General features: G+C 33.6%; 1 protein-coding gene across 2 annotated transcripts in view; it reads left to right on the top strand.

Moving 5' to 3' along the window:
* Nucleotides 1-21,232, top strand: part of LOC118268318 (short neuropeptide F) — a 59,891-nt gene that overhangs the window by 22,334 nt on the left and 16,325 nt on the right. For both annotated transcript variants that reach the window (XM_035582760.2, XM_035582761.2), the window contains exon 3: nucleotides 17,583-17,684. In XM_035582760.2, the coding sequence (XP_035438653.1) occupies nucleotides 17,585-17,684 (100 nt within the window). In that variant the 5' untranslated portion in view covers nucleotides 17,583-17,584. The remainder of the gene's footprint in view (nucleotides 1-17,582; nucleotides 17,685-21,232) is intronic.

Here is a 21,232-nt window from a genome sequence, read left to right on the forward strand (position 1 = left end):
AAATCCTCTTATTATAAAAATTACTAACGTAAAAATAATAGTAAGATAAAAATTACGGTTATTTTATGAGAATGACGAAAGGCATTGTCGTCATTCGTGGCCTTTAAAAAATAGGTATTCGTAATAGGAAAATTGGTACATTGAGTTTCATGGACACTAAGAACCATGCGTGGGCGAATTTAAATATTAAATGTCGCACCTCTTTTCAAAGCATTATACATATATTGCTTATTGGTTACGCTAGACTTTTTTTGTATTGTGGATGATTGAATCTGATTTCATTTTATCTCGATATTAAAATTAATGTCTTAGACTATATGTATACCCTAGGTATTTCTTAAATTCTCCTTCGTACTTAAAATATTTAAGTGAAATAATCTAAATATATAAGGATGACATATTAACCCTAAACTGCTTAAAGATTCACCTAAAGAAGAGCCATCACCTCAAATATATCGAAATATCATCAATTTTGCATCGAAACTTGAGAATTCAACTCTTTTATAAACGGCCCCTGAATAACAATCGTGGGCTCTTTGTGCAGCGGGACAGCTTTTGTGTGCCGGCTCCCACACTGCACTCTTTGCATAAAAAGCCATGCAGACCTGCGACATGTACATCATTAAGTCGGTTTATATTGTAGTGTATACCTGTAACATACTTAAACATTACCCTAGTTATGATTCAATATGATTATTAGTACAAATGCAAGTATTTAAACATATAGAAAGGTGTATTTACCTTTGTTGTTCGTTGTAAGTACTTATGTATCTAGAATTATATATACTAGTTTTCGTTCACAATAAAAATAATTTAATTTGGTGTCTGTTGATCTTTAGTGCAGCGTTTCATCAATAAAATTTAATACTAAATTATATTGATGAAACGCTGCACTAAAGAGAGAAAAATATTGTCATAAGCGCATAAAGAAGTATCTAAATGTTATAATATTTGAGACCCATTCTGTGCAAGGGACAACTAAATCTTAACTGTTTCCTCATTGATGTAAATAATTATATTAACTACAGTTAAGCTTACAGTTTAGTATTTAATAAAGATTAAACTACCTACTTTCTATTACACTTGCATTAAATTTATCTCGTCTTAAATATTCCAACAGCATTAATTCTTGATACTTTACGAGTGGGTGTCATTCATGGAGCACCAAGGCTCTAATTAAAAGAGGAATACAGCTGTTCAGATGTTATTAAAAGATACCAATATGAATTATATTGCATCAAAACAATACACTGAATATACATACTTACATAACCGCACGCCTGTCTTCCATGGGGGTAGGCACAGATGGAAGCAGGGTATGGAACGTCAATTGCTACGATTCTTACGTACCTCATTGGCTTTATCAACAGTTATCATTGTCCAACACTAAACATTTTCCCATCAAACAATAAAATTCTATATAAAAACATTCTTAAGTGACATTGATTTGTAAGACATTTTTCATATAACTTATTGTGTAGATCTAAATCGAGAGTGCTTATCAGTGCTGTATTAATATATGCGTCCTCGATAGAATGGCAAGGCTCCCGGTATCACTCACGTCGAGGAGCTCAAGTTTGCCGGTCTCGGCTTATGTAAACGACCTTAATAGCGCACTTCAGTTTTCTTTTTTCCGCATCATTGCCCCCATATGTTGTATTATTTCTATCCGAACAGAATCAATATCATAGGTCGGGGTAAGTAACTGACAGAAACCTTATAAACTAAAGAATTGTAATCCGAAATCGAATTGAATACCACTTTCATGAAATTAAATAAGGTTAACCCAATTCGGTTTGAATGATAAATTAGACAGGTTGGGGTAAATAAGGTGAATTTGACGATAAAAAATATTATCGATTTTGAATTGAAATCGGTGTTTAACATAAGAAGGGACCTTATGTTCAATGTTAAACCATACAACTATTCAAAATAAACAAGCTGCCCGTTTCTTTGAATCTTTGAAGATTTATTTTGTTAGACCATGAAATGGGTTTCAATTTTTCACTTTGAGTTGAAAGTCAACATCTCCGTCTGGATGGAATTTGTCCAGTAAACAGGCTTGCTGCGACTTTTCAATGTACGTCCGCGTATCTTGCTGCGCTAAACTTTCTTGGAAGTTCGCCAAATAAATGCCTATAGCGTTTGGCAACGAGTTTAAACTGTCTGGAAGTAAGCTTTTAAAATCACATGGAATACAATACAAAAATCTAAAGATATTGTTCTACAGATTTTAAATAACTATTCCAATAATGATTTGCTTAATTATATAAAATTCTGTATTAGAAATTGATTAAGAAAATTTTGATTAACGATAAGATTGTCAACGATCCTAGCAAGCAGTATTTAACACCACGCAATATTATGACATGATTAGTAGCACATGTGTATAATTCATACATTTTCATTAATTTATCGCTGGGATCCGAAGCCGTTCAATTAGGATCGTGGCGTGGTTGATCGTTCATTGACCGAATGGCGTGTTTGTTGAATGGCGCGGTTTACGGCTCCGTGCGTTATATTGTCGTCGATATTATTTTTATTTCTGGCTTTACATCGCTCGCTTAGCTCCATCATAATAAAGTGACTGCTCAAGTGGGTATTGACTCACCCTATTGTATCTAAGGGAAATAGACTTATCGTAAAATTAAGGAGATGTCGAAGCTTACGTTAAATTGTTATCATTATATCACTCGAAAGACACCCACTGTTCAATGTAAGCCCGCCTAACCTCTAAAACAACCCCTCATTTCCACTCCTCGTAGTAAATCAAGTTGAGTATAATAATTACAATTGTATAAGATTAACTTCGAATGATAATTTTGTTATTTTTAGCTTTCTTAGCCGACAGTGAATTTCTAATGTGAATAAATTAGCACTTTATCTCATTGTTAATTCTGAGTTTAAATGTAGACATTTCAATTACATTTAGTTATTTTATAAAAAAAATGGAAGCTTCAAAACGAAGTATTCTTTATATAAACAAGGTTGAAAGATTAGAAGGAAGTTTCCCAAATTCTTTGATACCTTATTCCATTTAACCGGTCGCTCCATTTTTTAGGAACAAAGTCAACAAGTCTCATTCTTTGACATTGTATTATTTAATTAATGATCCTTTTTTACTAATTATTCCTCTAAACGAAATGATCAAAGGATTTTTAATAACATCTTTTACATCATTTCTCGAGAAGCAAAGCTAGCATTTACATTAATTTTACACGGTTCTTGGATATCGTCGACTAATAACTTTCCTTTATTTTCCTCATAGAAAATTGAAGGAAACTGAACGATAAATGTAGGTGGTATCCTCCTCAGTAATAGCCTATTTGTGACCTGCGACCTTCTGAAGCTGTCCGTATATTGGAGCTTAATAAGTACTATACTACGAGTAAAATAATACCACACCGTTTAAAATTATACGGCAATTTAAAAAGGGAATAAGTATTCGTACTGTACATTTACTCGAATATTAATCCGACGTAATTCGACTCATTTGAAGCTCACTTAAGTCCTAAGTACGTATATGGTAAGCTTTAACCAGTAACATAATATAAGCTACTCATGTTATATCAATAATTTTGAAACCTAGCAATGTATTAGTAACTATATCCTTTAATAGGTAGGTTACGTTACATAATGATAGTTATAGTTTATTCATGTTTGTAGTGCCAGGTAAGTGTGGAGTCTCGACATTGACGTCAAAATGCAAATTCATCTAAACGAGGCCGAAAATTATATTATAGGAACCCTCATTCCATGTTATAACACTTCGAAGCATTACTGTGTCACTTGTAATTAAGAGTACTATTAGCTATAGTTATATTATGTTCGTAGTTAAGTATAGTTCTACGCACTACGCAATACTAGTTTGTGAATCAATGAAGGAACTTTTCAAGCTCATTTTTTGGACTGTGTAACAATAAGGGAAATAGTTTGATCTGGGGGCACGGTAGTGCCCCCGCCAAGACGAGCCAAGCGAAGCGCAAGCGCAAGGGCACTACCTACCTTTTCTCGAAGCGCTTCGTCGTATTTTTGAACCTTCATAACTTGAGTTTAGATTATACCACATAAACAAAATTTTCAGGATATAATGTCAGTGGTAGACTTAATAAACCTCTAAAGTTTCAATTGCATAGCTCTTATACTTTAGATTTTATTGATATCTAAAATACCCCGATTTCGTCACTCACTCACTCACTCACTGATGATCAACAAAATTCTTAAGGTACTTCCTGAAGTCCTAGAAAACTGAAATTTGGTATGTAAGCTAGTATTGGTACCCAAACAACAAAAAAATCCTAAAACTTGGAACTTTTACCCCCAACCCCTTAAACTAGGGGGTGAAAGTTTGTTCGAGACTTCCGCAACTTTTGACGCTAGAGGTCTGAATGCGGCCGCGGAGGGGTAAAAATCTGAAATAGGGAAACTTAATTCCCTATTTCCTGCTTGAGATCTGAAAATTATACACAAGTACATAGAACACAAACTTTTCATCAAATCAAAACATTATCCTACCCATAAGTAGTTACTTAGATATGAATAATATTACTACACTTCACTTCGGTAAGTGTTTATTAATCAACCTATACTTTTGAACATAAGCATCGTAAGTATAGTATGCGCCAACGCCCGCCGCCTGCCCCCTCGTCCCCGCGCAGTAGCTAAAAATAATCGGCCCGTCAGCGAGCGCGGCACCCGAACGCGGGAAGACGCGCGAGGGCAGACGTCGTTGACGGTTGTCTCGTTGAATGAAAAATTTTCGGAATATTTCGGTGATTTAAAAGTTTGCCTAATATTTAATTGTTAGTAGTTTAGTAGGTAAAGGTTTAGATACTAGTGTTTTAATTTTCATTGATAAAAAGTATTAGGATTACGTTTGCAATTTTCTTATAAATTTAGTAGTTTAGTAGGTGAAGGTTTAGTTAGGTACTAGTGTTTTAATTTTGTATTAGTCGCTCATTTTATCTTTCTATCATAAGCAACCTACAAAAAGAAATGAAATCCCACAAAAACATTTCATGTTAAATGTTGCCAAGACGAGACCATATAGCTCGCACTGTCAAAAAGTAATCAGATCCCGTGTAGAGCCAAGTTTCTAACCCTACATGCCCAGACCTAAATCGATAAGCCCTAATTTCACACTCAAGTTACGGGGAAATTCTACAGCCATAGCTCGTACTGCGTAGTTCGTAGCGCGTAGCAGAGTTTTTACGCTATAATCTCGTAGACGTGCAAACCTTGGACGTAACTGGCGAGTTGGCCGCACGGAAAGAGTTTAGAAGATTGAATAGATTTTTAAGCTCAAGCCCATATGACGAATAGCAAAAAGTCCGTGCGGCCGACTCGCCAGTTACGTCCAAGGTTTGCACGCCTACGAGATTATAGCGTAAAAACTCTGCTACGCGCTACGAACTACGCAGTACGAGCTATGGCTGTAGAATTTCCCCGTAACTTGAGTGTGAAATTAGGGCTTATCGATTTAGGTCTGGGCATGTAGGGTTAGAAACTTGGCTCTACACGGGATCTGATTACTTTTTGACAGTGCGAGCTATATGGTCTCGTCTTGGCAACATTTAACATGAAATGTTTTTGTGGGATCGGTTTTATTTCATAAAAATCTTATACAAGGATACATGTTTATTAAAATTATTTTGACAAAGATTAAATAATTGCAAATGTCTATTCTATTTCATTTACAAATATTGTTTTATAGACATAGTCTTACTGGTGTTGAGTTCTAAATGGGACAAGTTTTATTGTAAAAGCATTAAGTTCGAATAGTCAGTATTGAGCCTGGATTTATCTCTTTTGTGAGGAAATAGACTCGTTTCATATTATACGGAAGCAGATATCACTGGCAAATAATGGGTTTATTGTACACCTCTGCTACTATTATAACTCTATAGAAAGATAATGAGCAAGTGCTGTTAAAATATTTAATTATTCATAAAATGTTTGATGAGATGACACACATTAACCACTTCTTATGATAATTTAGTGCATATTAAATTTTCAGTACTGCTAATGCGGATATACCTGCCTAATATGTGCCACTTAATTATGAATGGGATTTATTATTGGTGTTTAATGATAAATGTGTATATAACAAATCCAATTAGCGACTATTAGAACTAGAAGATTAAAAGTAAACAGCAATATATTCAACAAAATCTTCAATCGATAGGTTGAGCAGCCCTAGAAAATTGGTCACAACCTTATAATGACCAATTATCCCGTTAACGTTTTTATGAACCGCCCGCGGGCTCGTCTGGCAACCCTAGGTCGGTGAATCTCTATTATTGGTACGCATACACATCAGCGCCCTCTCGTCTCCCTAACTTTGTTAGGAAAATTTAATCCCAACGGCCGCAGTATTGTGGCTTCTTGGAACACTTTGAGCGGCGGTAAGACAGAATTATACGGCCGACGTGAAATAAAACGTCATCGTTTATCATCTTGTAATGTATGGTGCACCAAGTTATTTGTTAGCGACCCTGACTTGTGGCTTGTGATGTACAGTGTACACCCGGCGCGGTGCCCTGCAACTTTAACTTGTTTTGACTCAGTGCCATAATGGACACGTTTACTTTAATAAAGTTATGTATTGGCTTGAGAAAAATGTTTTCTTTTTCTCTTTCAACAATATTTTGCACATGGATTTATGAGTACTTAACTAAAAGGGCAAGTACAATTTTTGACATTCTATAATATAATAATTTGATATTGTTTTTCATTTGGCATGATTTAATCATGGTAATAATTATATTATGGTCGTTAGAATACAACCTACGTGTAGGAAAAACTACAAGTGGAGTGCGAAATGTCATGTAGGTGCACGTGGGCGATGTAATTTCGTGAATAAACGGCGACATTTTATTATCTGAATAACTTACCAATTAATCAAGCTCATTGCTCAAAGAAAATTTTTCATTAATTTTCTTTGAGCGAAATTATCTACGAATAATTTCCGAGTAAAAATTATAATTGCGATGAATTGTAGGTATAGATACAAAGCTGATTCCCAACCTTTGCAAAGAGTATAATCAAGAAGCCTATTTCATTCTTATTTTTTCTACATAAATGAATTTTTCTAAAATATTTTTATGGCCATTTGCAATTTCTGTCACGAACGAACATTTAAAGCAAAGATAACGGAAAACTTGATTATGTGAGGAATTATTACGTGACTAACATTTTAATCGTCAATTTATGTACTCAAATTAAAAGTACCAACTGTATAAGAATAGGGCTTGAAAAACATGTTCACTTTAAATGAATTAATGAATTTTTAATACTTAATGTAAGCACTTCCAAATGAAGTACTTTATAGTAAAAACTTTGTAAGAAATATAAACGAAAATTTGTTTGGTATCAATTATATTACTGTGATACATTTTACATCGTACATAGTACCGTCACTTAACCTTTGTGACATTCGCCTTTATAAAATTGAGTATAAAATAGGAGCTTTTAAAGAGATTCAGCGCAGCTACGAATCACAGTAAAAGCGAACGACACATGTAATACGATTGCAGCACAACTGTCAATCTCAACTGAATTTTTTAGTGGCCGGGGTACAAGCTTCTCAAGTTAAATTGCGTTGACAGGGTAGACTTCAAAACGATATATGTTCAAAAGGGGTATAAAAGTGAATTGGTCATTTAATTATGAGACTAGTTTAAGATTTATGGGTTGTTAAGTGTGTTTGTGGCTTATACATGAAAGACAGTGGTAATAGCTACATACAATAAAAGAAAGCTTAAGTATTATCAAACTATAAGCATAACAATTAGAAGGTCCTTTTAATGAGCATGTATCAATAATTATGATACCTCCCTATGGTATCTTTATACGAACAATAAGAATATCTCCAACGAAATATCAATACATAAAATAATATGAGCCTACCAAGCTGTTGCGTGGTAATTTTATTAAAGCAACCCATGGAGGCCAACATCGACATGTCAGATTTAATACTGCTACGTGCATTCGACGTTAAATTCCTGACATTTTCACTCCAATTTACGTCATCATTATACTTTTGATATATGCGTTGTATGTTTACGTTACAGCATAGGGTTGAAATCAAAGATACATTTTCATTTGCTACATCACTAAGGTACGCGAATTGGCAATAAACGATGAACGCTTGGACCGAACGTTTGTATGCTGTTTTTCGCTTTTTTCCTTCCTTCATGAAAGAGGTTCGTTACTGCATGTTTTCCGGTACCATGATTGGCGGGCTACTCATTCACGCTTTTCTCTTCATTTTCAGTGTCGATGCTAAAACAATTTTAATTACAAAACCTGTTCATCTTACAGCTTTGGAAAAGATTACTTACTTATAGGAAGTAAACTTGCCAAGTTTTAACATTTAACTTTTGTAAGAGGATTAGTTTAATAGATATTTTTGGTTTAACCTTTAGGTAACTTTTTAATTAGGACAAATAGACGAAGTTGGGATTGAGGTTTTGTATTAAGATGAGATCAATGTCAAACTACTTGTCATAATTCTTAATATTTAGTATTTTAATCTACTAAAATTCACCTGAAATTCAAACTAGCAGTTCTTCTAAGAGTATCATTGAATCGGTCGCCGGCAGTCAGTTGGGAAGCAATTAAAGTTACCCGGTAGTGCCGTAACCTCGTCCCAACAACAACAAGGCGCTTAGAAATTTGACTTCTGCCCTTTGGTGACATTTACAATTGAATTAATTGGGTTTCAACACTTAGGCTTTCAACAAATAGTACTGAAATTACAGTTGCTTAAGTAACCGAGAATTAACTTTGAATGAGCAAACAGACAGAATAAAACTAAACTACGAGTACTATAATCCGATTAGGAGATAAGTAGGTAAGTACCTATATCGACCTTAGGAAACTTTTTACTCATCATTCATGTGATCACGTGCTACACGAAGTGTGTCACTAATTTTCTTTGAAACAGTGTGAAAGTACATAAAGAAATGAAACCATTTAAAAGTGATCACAAGTTTTGCTCTTGATTGAACTAATAACAAAGTTTATCGCTCGATACCCGGCGAAGTGTCATGGAAAGATAAACGATTATACGCAGGTGTTTACAAGTATTTTAATCAAAGAATGGTGTTGATCCCACGGTGGTTCAAGTACCTACACTAGTTGGAATGACGTACATAGATTTTGTAAACATTTTATCCCTAAACGTCAGGTGCAAAAAGCTGACAAAATATGCGGGAAATGTGAAATTTTCGTTGCATTTTTGTAAAAGATAGTCTGGCTTTGGATTTTATGTCGACGTTGATGTTAGATATTATGACAAGGGCAAGTGGAGCTTGACAGAATAATGTATGTAGGTATGAGCTTTATTGAAACGTTTTCTCTTTGAACAAAGCGATTTTTTATAAGTAACGTACCATACGTTAAGCCTACTTAACTTTGTCAAAGTTAAAATGTATAAAATAATATTCGAGGCGAGTTTTCGTCAGTGAATGGGGTGTAAGCGCATATAGTGTTAGGTTAGTGCACACCTGTAGCTTCGTGTTGAGTTCCAATTTACCGCTCGGATGATCAAAGACAGCCACGTATGGCTAATACTGTACGCGTACGGCCGCACTCCGCTCGTTAAATAACGCTAGTCGTCGATACCGAATCACGCGTGCTGTGTTACATTGTTACATAGCTACTTTATTGCTTTTTTAATGGCTACTTTTATCTGCTTCATGTAATTTTGACGAAAGCTCCGCCGTCTCGAGGCTTGTCATGTATTTGTTAAATTTTTGCAAGGAAATTAATATACTCTTATTGTCGTTTCTATTAGATCAGCTCACTAATACGGCGGATGAGTTAATTTAAGACCTGCTCCAGCAGTAGTAGGCAGTTCACGACTATGATAGGATTCATTTGATTATAAAGGGTGGTAAACTTATAAACAAACAATTGTCCATATTTATAGGGGGAAACTTTCTCTTTGAACCTACCTGGATCTAATTCCGATCTTGATGTAGGTAGTTATATAACTATGTTATTTAACTATATTAAGTCCGGTTTTAGAACAGGACAGGACTTTCAGGTTTCACTAATGTTGTTACCTACTACCTACTAAATCCTACGTGGAAGTGAACCCATTGATATTCACCGAGCATAAATCCAAAATTGGGTACCAAAATACAATACATAGACTAATAATGTAGTGTATAACATGATTAGTGATACGTTTGAATATATTAATTCAATAGGAAACTTCGTAGTAACATAGTGTACTTTTACGGCGAATGAAAAATATTTTTCATAGAAAATTAATAGCACAGCAGAAAGGAAGTTCAAAGACAAAGTGTTCCTGACTGCATAGAGGTTTTTTAAACATCAGCCTCATTATAGCTCGTTGTACCTATAGTCTATAATATAACCTTCCCTGCCACATTAAAGGCTTGTGTTAGACGAAGATACTTTAGTATGTAAATATTTATACATTTGTATTTATCTTGAATAATTGAAGATGTTTCGTCTGGTGGCTCTATTAGTTGTACCTTACTTATAACCCGTCAATTAAATATTTGATAACCAATTCTCTTTTGACAGATGAAATTGATAGACCAAAAATAGAGTTGGGGCGACAAACAATTCCAAGCCACTTTACTCATAAAAGGAGTTATTTATTAACACCTACGTATTTATACAGGTGTACTAAATATAACTACTCTCATTACAGAGTATTTTTCCAAAAATAACTACAAAAGGGATTAAATGAAAAAGAAAAAAAATCTCCAAAACATTTAAAGGCTGGAGTTTCGTTTAAGATATTCGACACCTTTTTTCAAAGATTTTATAAAATAACAAAGGTCTATTTTCTTTCCTTTTTTTTAAAGGACAACTGATTCTTTACTTTTGTTTACATAGAATTTTTGTATACATTTAGTCAATAGATTCATTCAATTTTGAAAATATTCATTACATTGCTCGAGGTTACACATCACGCTACAGAGGTTATTTATTAGACCTACCTACCTCTTGACGGAAGAAAAAAAAACTGACAAAATCAATTACTATGTCTCACGTAAATTATATATAAACTTTTACAAAGTGGAAAACTGCGAGTTACCAACCATTAACTTTCTGAAAACGATAAAAATATTCACATAATAGTTCAATTGAGATGAAGATAAGCCATCTTTTGAAAAGATGTCTCTGAGTCAGGTGATTGTTAAGGGATTGTGTACTTTGTAGATACATACATAGCATACATAGTCCAATGTTATTGTTATATTCATACATATGAAGTAGATCCTTATAGGCCCTAACTATGGCGAATTATTGGACAGGATAACGAGAAATCGAAAGCTATGGTACCTTGTATTTACAAGGTAGTATATTTATACTTGGCATATTTACGAGGAAGGTGTATTAACTACTTCATAAATATAAAAGGCCAAATGGTTTTTCGGGTAGTAGTATAGACACTTGACCTTTATATGTAAATAAAATATTATGGAATAAATATTTATTTAAACAAAGCCTTTTTAAAACCCCATGTCCAGTGCTTAAAATTTAATTAATAAAATTTAACCTCAATAGCGCTTATGAACAAAAACACGTGACCTTTTAATTTCAAACGACAAGGTTTATGAAAAAGTTTATTAATATATTACTGTTTGTAACATTCTTTACTCGACTAATTTTAGCCACCGCCAACGGTCCACTCTATCGAGTACCGTACTATTTTCTTTCTTTTTACTAAAACTTTATTTGAAACTCGGTTTATATTAGATCTGCAATCCTTATTACGGTGTCATCTGCCACCACAACGAACTCACTATCTTACTTACACTTAAACAGCAGTGTAATTCAAATCTTACGAAGTCGTCTTTCAATATTAGGTTGCGTGAGAACGTAGACGATAGTAGGGTTCACATACAGATAATAAGGGATTGGTGATAATTTGGATTTAAATATAAAATTAGAAGACACTGTTATGTTGCCTTACCTATGTCTATTACAGAAATTATTGCGTATTATTATTTACACAGGATTAATTTCAAAGAAAAATAATAAATACTTGTAATTTGTTTCGACAACGATTCGATCAAAATTCCGAGATGATGAAATCTACTTTTGTTGCAAAACAAAATAAAATTATTTTTGGTAATCCGATAGCGGGCCCGGGGTGTAAGGTTTTCAGAATTATTGAACGTTATTGGATTACAGGCGTCGGTCGTAACTAACGCATTGTTCGACTGTAATTATATTAACCGAGGCTCGAATAACTTTCACATGAAAGCACTGACGAAAAATAATCAATCACTACTTTTATTGTATAGCCTTCAGCTATATCTCAATAGAATTATTGTTTAATTTTCATGATAGCCAGTAGTTTTATTAAAAAACTCTCCTACGCTTACTTATGCAGTACCAAAAAGGTGAGGGAAAAACGTTTGATTGATGAGCTGACATTATTTTATGATGACGTCACAACGTGAGATAACGAATATTTCAGAATACAGAGGGTGACCAGTGACCGCTTTATGAAAGAAACTTCGTTACAAAAAGGAATACCTCAGCTTACGGGATTGGACCTTCTAATAAAATCGTACATAAACATTGTACCTCTTTATCTATTGTCAAAATTTTACCCAATTTCACCAATAAGTAGGTAGACGTTTTACTTTTAACATTCAGGTAGGATTAGAACGAGGATACTTTATTTATTGAGGTCTGTGAATAGGTATTCGGAATTAAATAGAATGAGACACAAATAAAATGAGACGTCGTTAGCTTACCTAAAATAAAATGTAATTTTCATTTCATTAAGTCCAATATTCAACTATGTTCAACATATATTGCTTATATAAATAAATACTTCACCTACTTTCTCCTTTTCATTGTGTACAAACTCCAACAATATTATAAAGAAACCTTTGAACTATTTGTGTAGAGATATGCGCCTTCGTAATATGTTTTTACAATCCGCAAAAACGGATCAAAAGAAGTCCTTTCCTTTACTGGATATGGGTTAGTGGGAGGTCTTTGTATAGATAGATCTGCATTTTTCAATTCTTCTTATAAGTTGATACGAAAATGAAGAAGAAATTTTATAAATTTATAAATTCTCATAACAATCATCACTTCGAATACGTTCACTACTCCACAAAAGCCTCCATTTCAAAAGAGACGTAGCAAATTGGGCAGAAGACTTAAGATCACAGTTAGGCCCAGTTTCAATTTAGGATACGAACCTGAAGTAAAATTTTTGTTCTAACAATTTTTTTGATCACAAAAACGGTTATTTTTATGATTGGGTGCCCTACATAAATTAAGAGTAGATCTTAAGACATCGTTTAAAGTAAGACGTTTCTAAATGAATTTGTAATTCATCAAGGGATTGTAAGCTTGCGCTAATCTTCAAGTGTGAAGACGCGGCCCTCAAGTACGGCTCACCGATTAAAGCGAACATGCTTTTTGATGTTTATCTCTAAGCGTATATTTTTAGCAAAGTTTAATATCAAGTTTAAAGTACTCATTAGCTCGCTTAATCCAGCACAAAATAGAATTTAGAACTCGAATTACTTACTGGTTCCAGCAATGCAAATACTATTTATAGAGATCAAGGGTTAATTATTACCTAATTTGTTGCTTTTCGAGTGGCCTACTTTGAAAACGGATTGATGACAACGAGTTCTGTGGATCCGATTCTTGCGAATAATTAAAACCATACTCTTCTATTGCTAGAAGATCACAGAAGATTAGTTAGCCAAATTCGGATTAGTTAGCAAAATTTGGAAATAGTCGACCATTTTTATTTCAATCCATTAGGTAAATAAGGAGGTTGGTAGTTTCACTAACTTTGTAAAAAATATACGTAGGCATTAGCAGCAACATCTCAATTGGAGCCTGAGTCTTAATAGCGTTACCATCAATTAAAACTTGCTTCGCATTTTACAAATTGCATTTCTGTGAACCGCGGTCCGTTACACAATGTCAGCCAATTACTCGTAAAAGTTTGAATTTTATTTCAAAAAGTTTAATAATAACTAGGCATCATTCCTTACTCTATTTTCGAAATTAATAATATATAACAGATAATCTATATTCGAAGTTAATTTCAACAATCCATGGTATTTTATGCAATAGGTCGATAGCTACATGATTTTAATAACAACACAAACGTCATATATTTGTATTTTCTATTAAATATTTACTTAAATTCAGGAGTTCATTATTTCATTCAAAGACAGACGACAATCATCTAGAACCCTTGGATTTGAAAGGATTAAAATATGCACAAGATTTTAATAAAAAAATCTGGGTTGCTTTCTGTGAATACAAATATCTCTCTTACCATAATATAAATACAAACTTATGAAGGAAATAAGATCCCTTGTCTTTAACGTACCTATACAAGATTATTTTCCTCACCTTTGGTAGATACTTTCTAAGTATAAGGAATAAATTAAAGTAATAAGTTATTTTCTCTCATTTAAATTTGGAGATTCGTCAACAGCCTGTCTTCAATCACAGTTCAATATGAGTTTACTGGTAAACTGTTTTATCTAGTGCTGCGGACTGTCTAGCGAATTACCGGCGCTACGGCTCGAAAAGCAGGAGTAGGAACGTGGTGGTTTTTAATCAGTAAGAGTCTGACACTCCCGAAATGGAATGTCCCTCACTGACTTGATCGACTTTGGGAGAAGTCATTGGATGACTTTCCTTCTTAAAAAAATAAACTGTGTCTTAATCTCTACGCATGACAAGCGAATTGAAGATCACTATTTAAAAGTTTCGAATTTAGCGCAAAACTCATTTTCAATTAAAGATTTTCACTCAAGATCCTCATTAAAAAACGTGTTTATAAATATAAAAATCTTTTTCTCGTTAGTACATAAAATGAAGAGTTAGTAAGAGTCGTGGTATTAAGTTGTAACGATCATTAATAATACAGTGTGGGGTGACAGAAATAACGAGAGTCATCACTTCACCCACGAGCTAAGGCCAGCTTAGTGCTGTGTATAATTTATGCAAATAATTTGATATTTCTTATAATTGGAGTTATACGAGTACATACAGGAATACTCGAAATCTTCTCATAATATGAAAGAAAGTCATAACTTCATTTAAATTAAAGTTTTTTTTGCCTAATAATTGTTTGCTTGTTTTCCGTTTTATACAATTATCCTGTTCATTTTAATAATAACAGTAGATTCAATTAAAGTACTCGTAGCGTTATCTTCCGTAATTGATTGTAAACAAAAATACTTCGTGACCGTTAAAACAAAAATGTAAGTAATTAAATTAATCTTATCGAATATTACTAATTATTTTTAATTACTCTGTTTATTGCTTTCAGATATCTGTAATAAAATTTTACGTAGCAATTTCGTAGCACTGAGCCACTACGCCGTAGCCGTATTAATGAAATGTTCGTAGTAATGACAGTTTTACCGTGTAAGCGATGTGCACGTAAGTAGCATTCGTAGATTCGTGTTTGGTGCGTGTGACGTGTCAGCACGTCACGTCAGTAGTGATAAGCGTGATTGATGACGTCATCGCGACATTTGTCCGCGGGGGAGGGTCGACGACACGCACATTACCCTACTTGTTGAGCCTTCCATCAACCTATAACGACAGTTTAAGGGCCGTACATCTATATCCATGGCGTCAGCCATATTGACTGACAGCTCATAAATTCACATACTTACTTATTCTCACGCTTGCGATATTTCGTGAATGTCAGTTGCAATGTGATGATAATTCCATGACAAGCAAATATGTTTAAGCTCGGATTACCTGCGCGTAATTATGGTGTAACTTTCAGAAATGGTTGCCTCTACCAGCAATAAGGAGCTGAAGAAATATGATAGAAGAAAATAAAAATGCTTTGGATGTAAGAACTGTATTTGACTGGCCTTGGGTACTTCATAAGAAAATTCATATTTTTTATGGGAAAGAGTTAGTATTTATAATTTTATTCGCATGTACGAGTAACTTCACAAAAACACGTCGTCAAAAAATTTGTGTATAGCTCGGACACAACATAAAAAGGGGTTAATGCTACCGTTCACATAACATCTGGTTATGCTTGGTAGAACGTGTGCAAATGGCGGATATACCGGCGGATAATTCGGACAAATGAATGCTCCCCTCTAGCGGAATAAAAAGGTTAAATATGAACGTGATAAACGAGTCTCGTACCTGCTCGAGTGTCGTATATTCAACCATAATGCTTAACAGCTACTCGTAACTGGATTCTAAGAAATAAGCCCATTATATGAAGAACCAGCTTAAAGAAATTTAGAATTACTGTTAAATATACTTTGTTATTGAATTACAATTTCATGAATTTAATTTTTCGATCAACTGTAACTATAAATTATCATAATGATCGTCATCATCTTCGATCAATTAGTGAGTTATACGTTGATCGAAAATTTCATCAATTATAATTTATAAATTAACACGTTAGCGGAGGATTTGCCTTCAACAGTTTTCTATTGGCAGTCAAAACCTTAAGCAACTAACTTAGATTAATTTACGTCTTTGTATCTACATAATGTCGAATAGAGAACTCTCAAGTAATAAGTATTAATTTAAAAATCTTCAACGTACTAATAATAAACACTAATATATTTTTGAATTAAGTCAAGCAGCAACTTCGTTTCGCTACACACGAGGTATTTATTGAGAGGATCGATTTTCACATTACTGTTTGTCCATAGTTCAAGAAAGGAAAAACATAACGGTTGCTTGAACAAAACAAACGTTATACCAAGTCCTTGTATTGACTATGAATTCATGTCAATATACTTCTGCTTATCTCCCTATGACTCAGTGATATAATGCCATTATATACCTACTGCCAAAAATCTTATTTGATTGTATAATCAGATTGACATTTGACAAAAATGTGCTTCGTTAGACTAGAGGTAGCAAGTCTCGGGTTTGATTTCTGGATCAGAGTTTTACGTATGATTTAAACATACTTTGATTGCACTAAGTTTACAAAAGTGCATAAATGGTCTTAGATGTAGGGTGCATAGCTACTAAATTTGTATCTAGTTGGTTTCTATCTTTGGGTGTACCAAAACAATTCTAGAGTTAAATAATTAACTACACAAAGTTCCATGTGTAAATCCAGTCTATTATTAGTTATTCAATCGGGTAGAAGAGGGTCTGATCTCTAAAATAGTCTTGGATGTATTCCGCTGCATAATAAATGCATGTATGTATTTATTATTAAGGCAAATAAGTCAGTTTTAGTATCACCAAGAATATATCGTCGAACGAGTGTTCGTTTAACATTAAAGATTAAAACAATATAGAAAACTTATCAGTTCCTTATGTGTTTAAACTCTTGTGTTAATTTTACGAATACTTTTACCATAATGTAATGCTTTTTGAGTAAATCTCGGAAATTATTTCAAATAAACTAATTAAGCATGATACTACCATTGCATTGTACAGTCATCACGCTATCCATCACGTCAAACCTAACAATTAGTTAATTAACAATTATATATTATGTCAATTGTATCACAGTTTTGATATAACACAAATATAGAATATTGCAATGTTTTGAATTAATTATTAACGTAATGTGTGTATTGTTTCAGTCATGTCTCCAAGTGTCGTGTTTGCGTTGGCCGTGTGTGGGTTCGCGGCAATCTGCTCATTGCCCGTAACTAATGCGCAGGCGCTCGTTTCTCCTTATGAATGTAAGTAGATTTCAAATTAATTTATAGTAATTGAAATGCAGTGAGCTTCGAGGATTGTGACACCTATATTTATAATTTTGCGTATATATGTAATTCTTGTGTAGCAGGCCAAGCAATGTGAAATCAAAGGAGATGGCTAAATGACTGACCCAGGCATAATAACAAGAATACGAATTTCACGCTAACCCGTATCATTTAAATATTCACTTATGAATTATTTTGTGTTTAACTAATTCTTATAACTTGGTGAACAAAAATTAACAAAAAATAAGTTTCATAATTGATTTTTTTCTGTTGTGGTTTGACATGTCATGTCACGGAACACGGAAGTAGGTACTGCAAGCTATTATTAGGACATTAGTTTCCCCGAAAATCAAATCGAAATAATTAAACGAACATCAATTTTTAATAACGGTAATATAATGACTTTTTTCTGAAACCAAATAATTGTAAATGTTTTGATCGACACAAAATATATATTTTGTATAAGATTGCACAATCTTACTATATATTTTGTGTCTGTCCTTGGTTACTTTGTGTTCATTATCTAGTATAAGCAGAATTGTTTACCTATCTACCTCATATATAAATAACTTTCGGCTCAGGTTCATCAAAACGCCTTGGTAAAAGTTCAGAGCAATGTTAAATTTTGAAGTTTTTGTAACGTTGTTTGACGTAGGAGCGCTACTTTATTTTCAGGATTGCGCAGATATGCCAAGTTTCTGGACCTTCTTAACTACAAAATATCAATCTTTAATTATGCGGCTTTATTTATTGCTAGGTACCATATTTATACAATATTTATTTGTACGGGTTACGACGTCCATACTTTGGTTTAGCCATGTCCTTTAGAAAAAAATAAGTAAACGTCGCATAGAAGTATCTAGTACCTAACTAACAATTTTTGATAAAAGTTTTTAAAATAACTGAGATGGTACGGCCTTCTTACCTTCAGTACGGCTTCTACAAGTAGATGCCTCTCTAAAAGAATTTTAGCAGCATAGATTAACTAAATTAACTTTAAATGCAAGACCTTACTATCAAAGGAAAGTTTGCAAAGAAATCTCGAACAGGATCTCCAAACTTTAACAAGAAAATCAGCCCCTAATAGAATGTTTCGGCCCCATATCAAGTTCAATTGCACGATTCAGCCTATTATTACGTGAAACTTAACCGAAAGAGAATAGATAGATAGTGGATGCAAGAAAATACAATACCTCCTAACCTTTTAGTGATCACTTACGTGACTATTGTGTAACTTAACACTAACTTAACTACCGATACGTTTATAAAAGTTGTATTTACGTATCAGTTTTATACCTACAATATATATGTTGCATAACTAACTCGTTTGTCTAGCCGCAAGCGTGTAAGGAATCTCGGTTACCATTGTCCGGCCGATTCGATATTCTAAAATTCTCAATAGGATTTTCAAGTCTGGAAAAGAGAGAACTCTTTTCACCTATTGCATGCCATACATAGAAATGTATGGCAATAAGCTTATCCGTAACGAAGGACTAGTACAATAAATAACATGTTTACAATATAATAATAGATCCATGTCTACCTACCACCCCTTCCTGGAATAAAAGTAGTGTTGTTGTGTATTTTCCTACAATACTAAGAATTAAGCATCAAGTTTTAGGAACGAGGCCTTTCAAGGCTTTTCGTATCTATCTCGCGCTAAAGAGATATCATTTTAATACCAGACGATTGCTCAAATCTTTTCTACGTGCCTCTACATATTTTGCGCTACAAGCGAATAATTTGGAGGATTTATTAAGATTCCTTATCACACCTACTTGCTTACATCTTTGTAGGTACGTACCAGGAAAGTCTAAATTAACTCTTTCATCATATTACATTATAAAACGTTACGCTGTTCTCGCCCTGAAAGGATAGACAGAAGTGCACATAAATAAATTAGTAAATAGTTTTCACTTGACGCATGAAATCTAAATATTTAGGTGTCTTATAATTATAGATCATTAGGCTGATTTTACAATGGTAATATTAGAGTCCTTACTCTTACTTTCTCCTTCAAATTACACTAGGGTACGTACTTATGTATCTTGTTATTATAATTAATGCGTAAGGCACAAAATATATTTAGTACAAAATTCCTTGAGACATACAGTTTATGTAACTTTATCACGTTTGACACACTGAACGACATTGAATTAAAATGAATTTATTCATAACGTTTTTCAAAAACAAACTTATTCTTTACCTTAACCACCTACAACTGAAACCGTTTCAAGGCAAAACATTTACATTTGTATTAGAAATATGAAGCAATCTATTTCCAAGGAAATTTTTATACCAATAGTATTCAATGAGATGAATGAGTGTGATCTACAATAACTTGGTACTATCATTGATCATAATATTACATTGATCACTGTAAAACTGCAAAAGAGTAGGAGATTGATCTTTTCAACTGTTTATCTTAAACACATTGGGGAGCCACTAGATGCAGGTGGCGAGTTGTCCATCAACGTGAAGGACTAAGGGGGAGACCTTTGTTCAGCAGTGGAAGTATATCTAAATTTCGCGCAATGTTCTTTTGAAACGAATTATTGTTTTAGGCAACCTAAACCTTCTTTATTAAGAAACTAAAAACAATACCAAAAGAACTTTGCGCAAATTAAAATAATTTTAAAATATTGTGTCAATCTTTTCAGATATGTCACCCAAAATAGTTTTAAAGATAAAAGATTTATTGGAAGTATTTTTTAAAAGCAAATACAAATCATTCGATCGCAAATTTGAAGATATTATTGATTTTGTTGCCTCTAAGACCACTTGTCCAATGAAATTTCGTAATGATTTAGTTTTACAACTTCGTAATTTTAAACAACAATTTTCTAAGAAATGGATGTTATACGGCAGACATAAGGATAGATTTTTTGCCAGTGAACATACTTGGATAGAGGGATGTTGCGAATTTACCCGTTTCACAGTTCCAAAATCAGGAAGGCGACCTTTAAGCTTCATTGAGTGCAGTGAAAATTCAAAACGGAGAAAGACATTAAATCTACGGGCAGAAATCGATTCTGATACTTTAACTTATGCAGCACAAATGCAATTAAGGGCGTTAGGCAAAACAACAGAAGCTGAAGTGATTAAAAAAGTCTCAGAATCACCCCAATATGCCAAGGATTGTTCCAACATATCTAGTGAAGCAAAAGTTAAGAAATTATCACCACGAGAAGCCCTCTCATTACTTATAGAAGCTCAACTTTCACGTCAGCAATATGATATAATTAGAAATTACGCTAAAGACATTTTTCCATCCTATAAGTTGGTTCAGGCTGAAAAAACCTTTTGTTATCCAAAAAACATTCATGTTACAGAAACTGAAGCTAGTGTGCCACTCATCAGGTCTTTGTTAAATCACACCGCTACGCGTCTAGTTCAGTCCCAAGAAAGTGTTCTACATTCACAGTCAATAAACCCTGCAGACCAAATCGTATTGTATTCGAAATGGGGATTTGACGGGAGCTCCAGTCATACACAATATAAGCAGAAGTTTATTTCGGATACAG

The sequence above is a fragment of the Spodoptera frugiperda genome, chromosome 29 (genome assembly GCF_023101765.2).
Source record: "Spodoptera frugiperda isolate SF20-4 chromosome 29, AGI-APGP_CSIRO_Sfru_2.0, whole genome shotgun sequence".
Classification (NCBI taxonomy): domain Eukaryota; kingdom Metazoa; phylum Arthropoda; class Insecta; order Lepidoptera; family Noctuidae; genus Spodoptera; species Spodoptera frugiperda.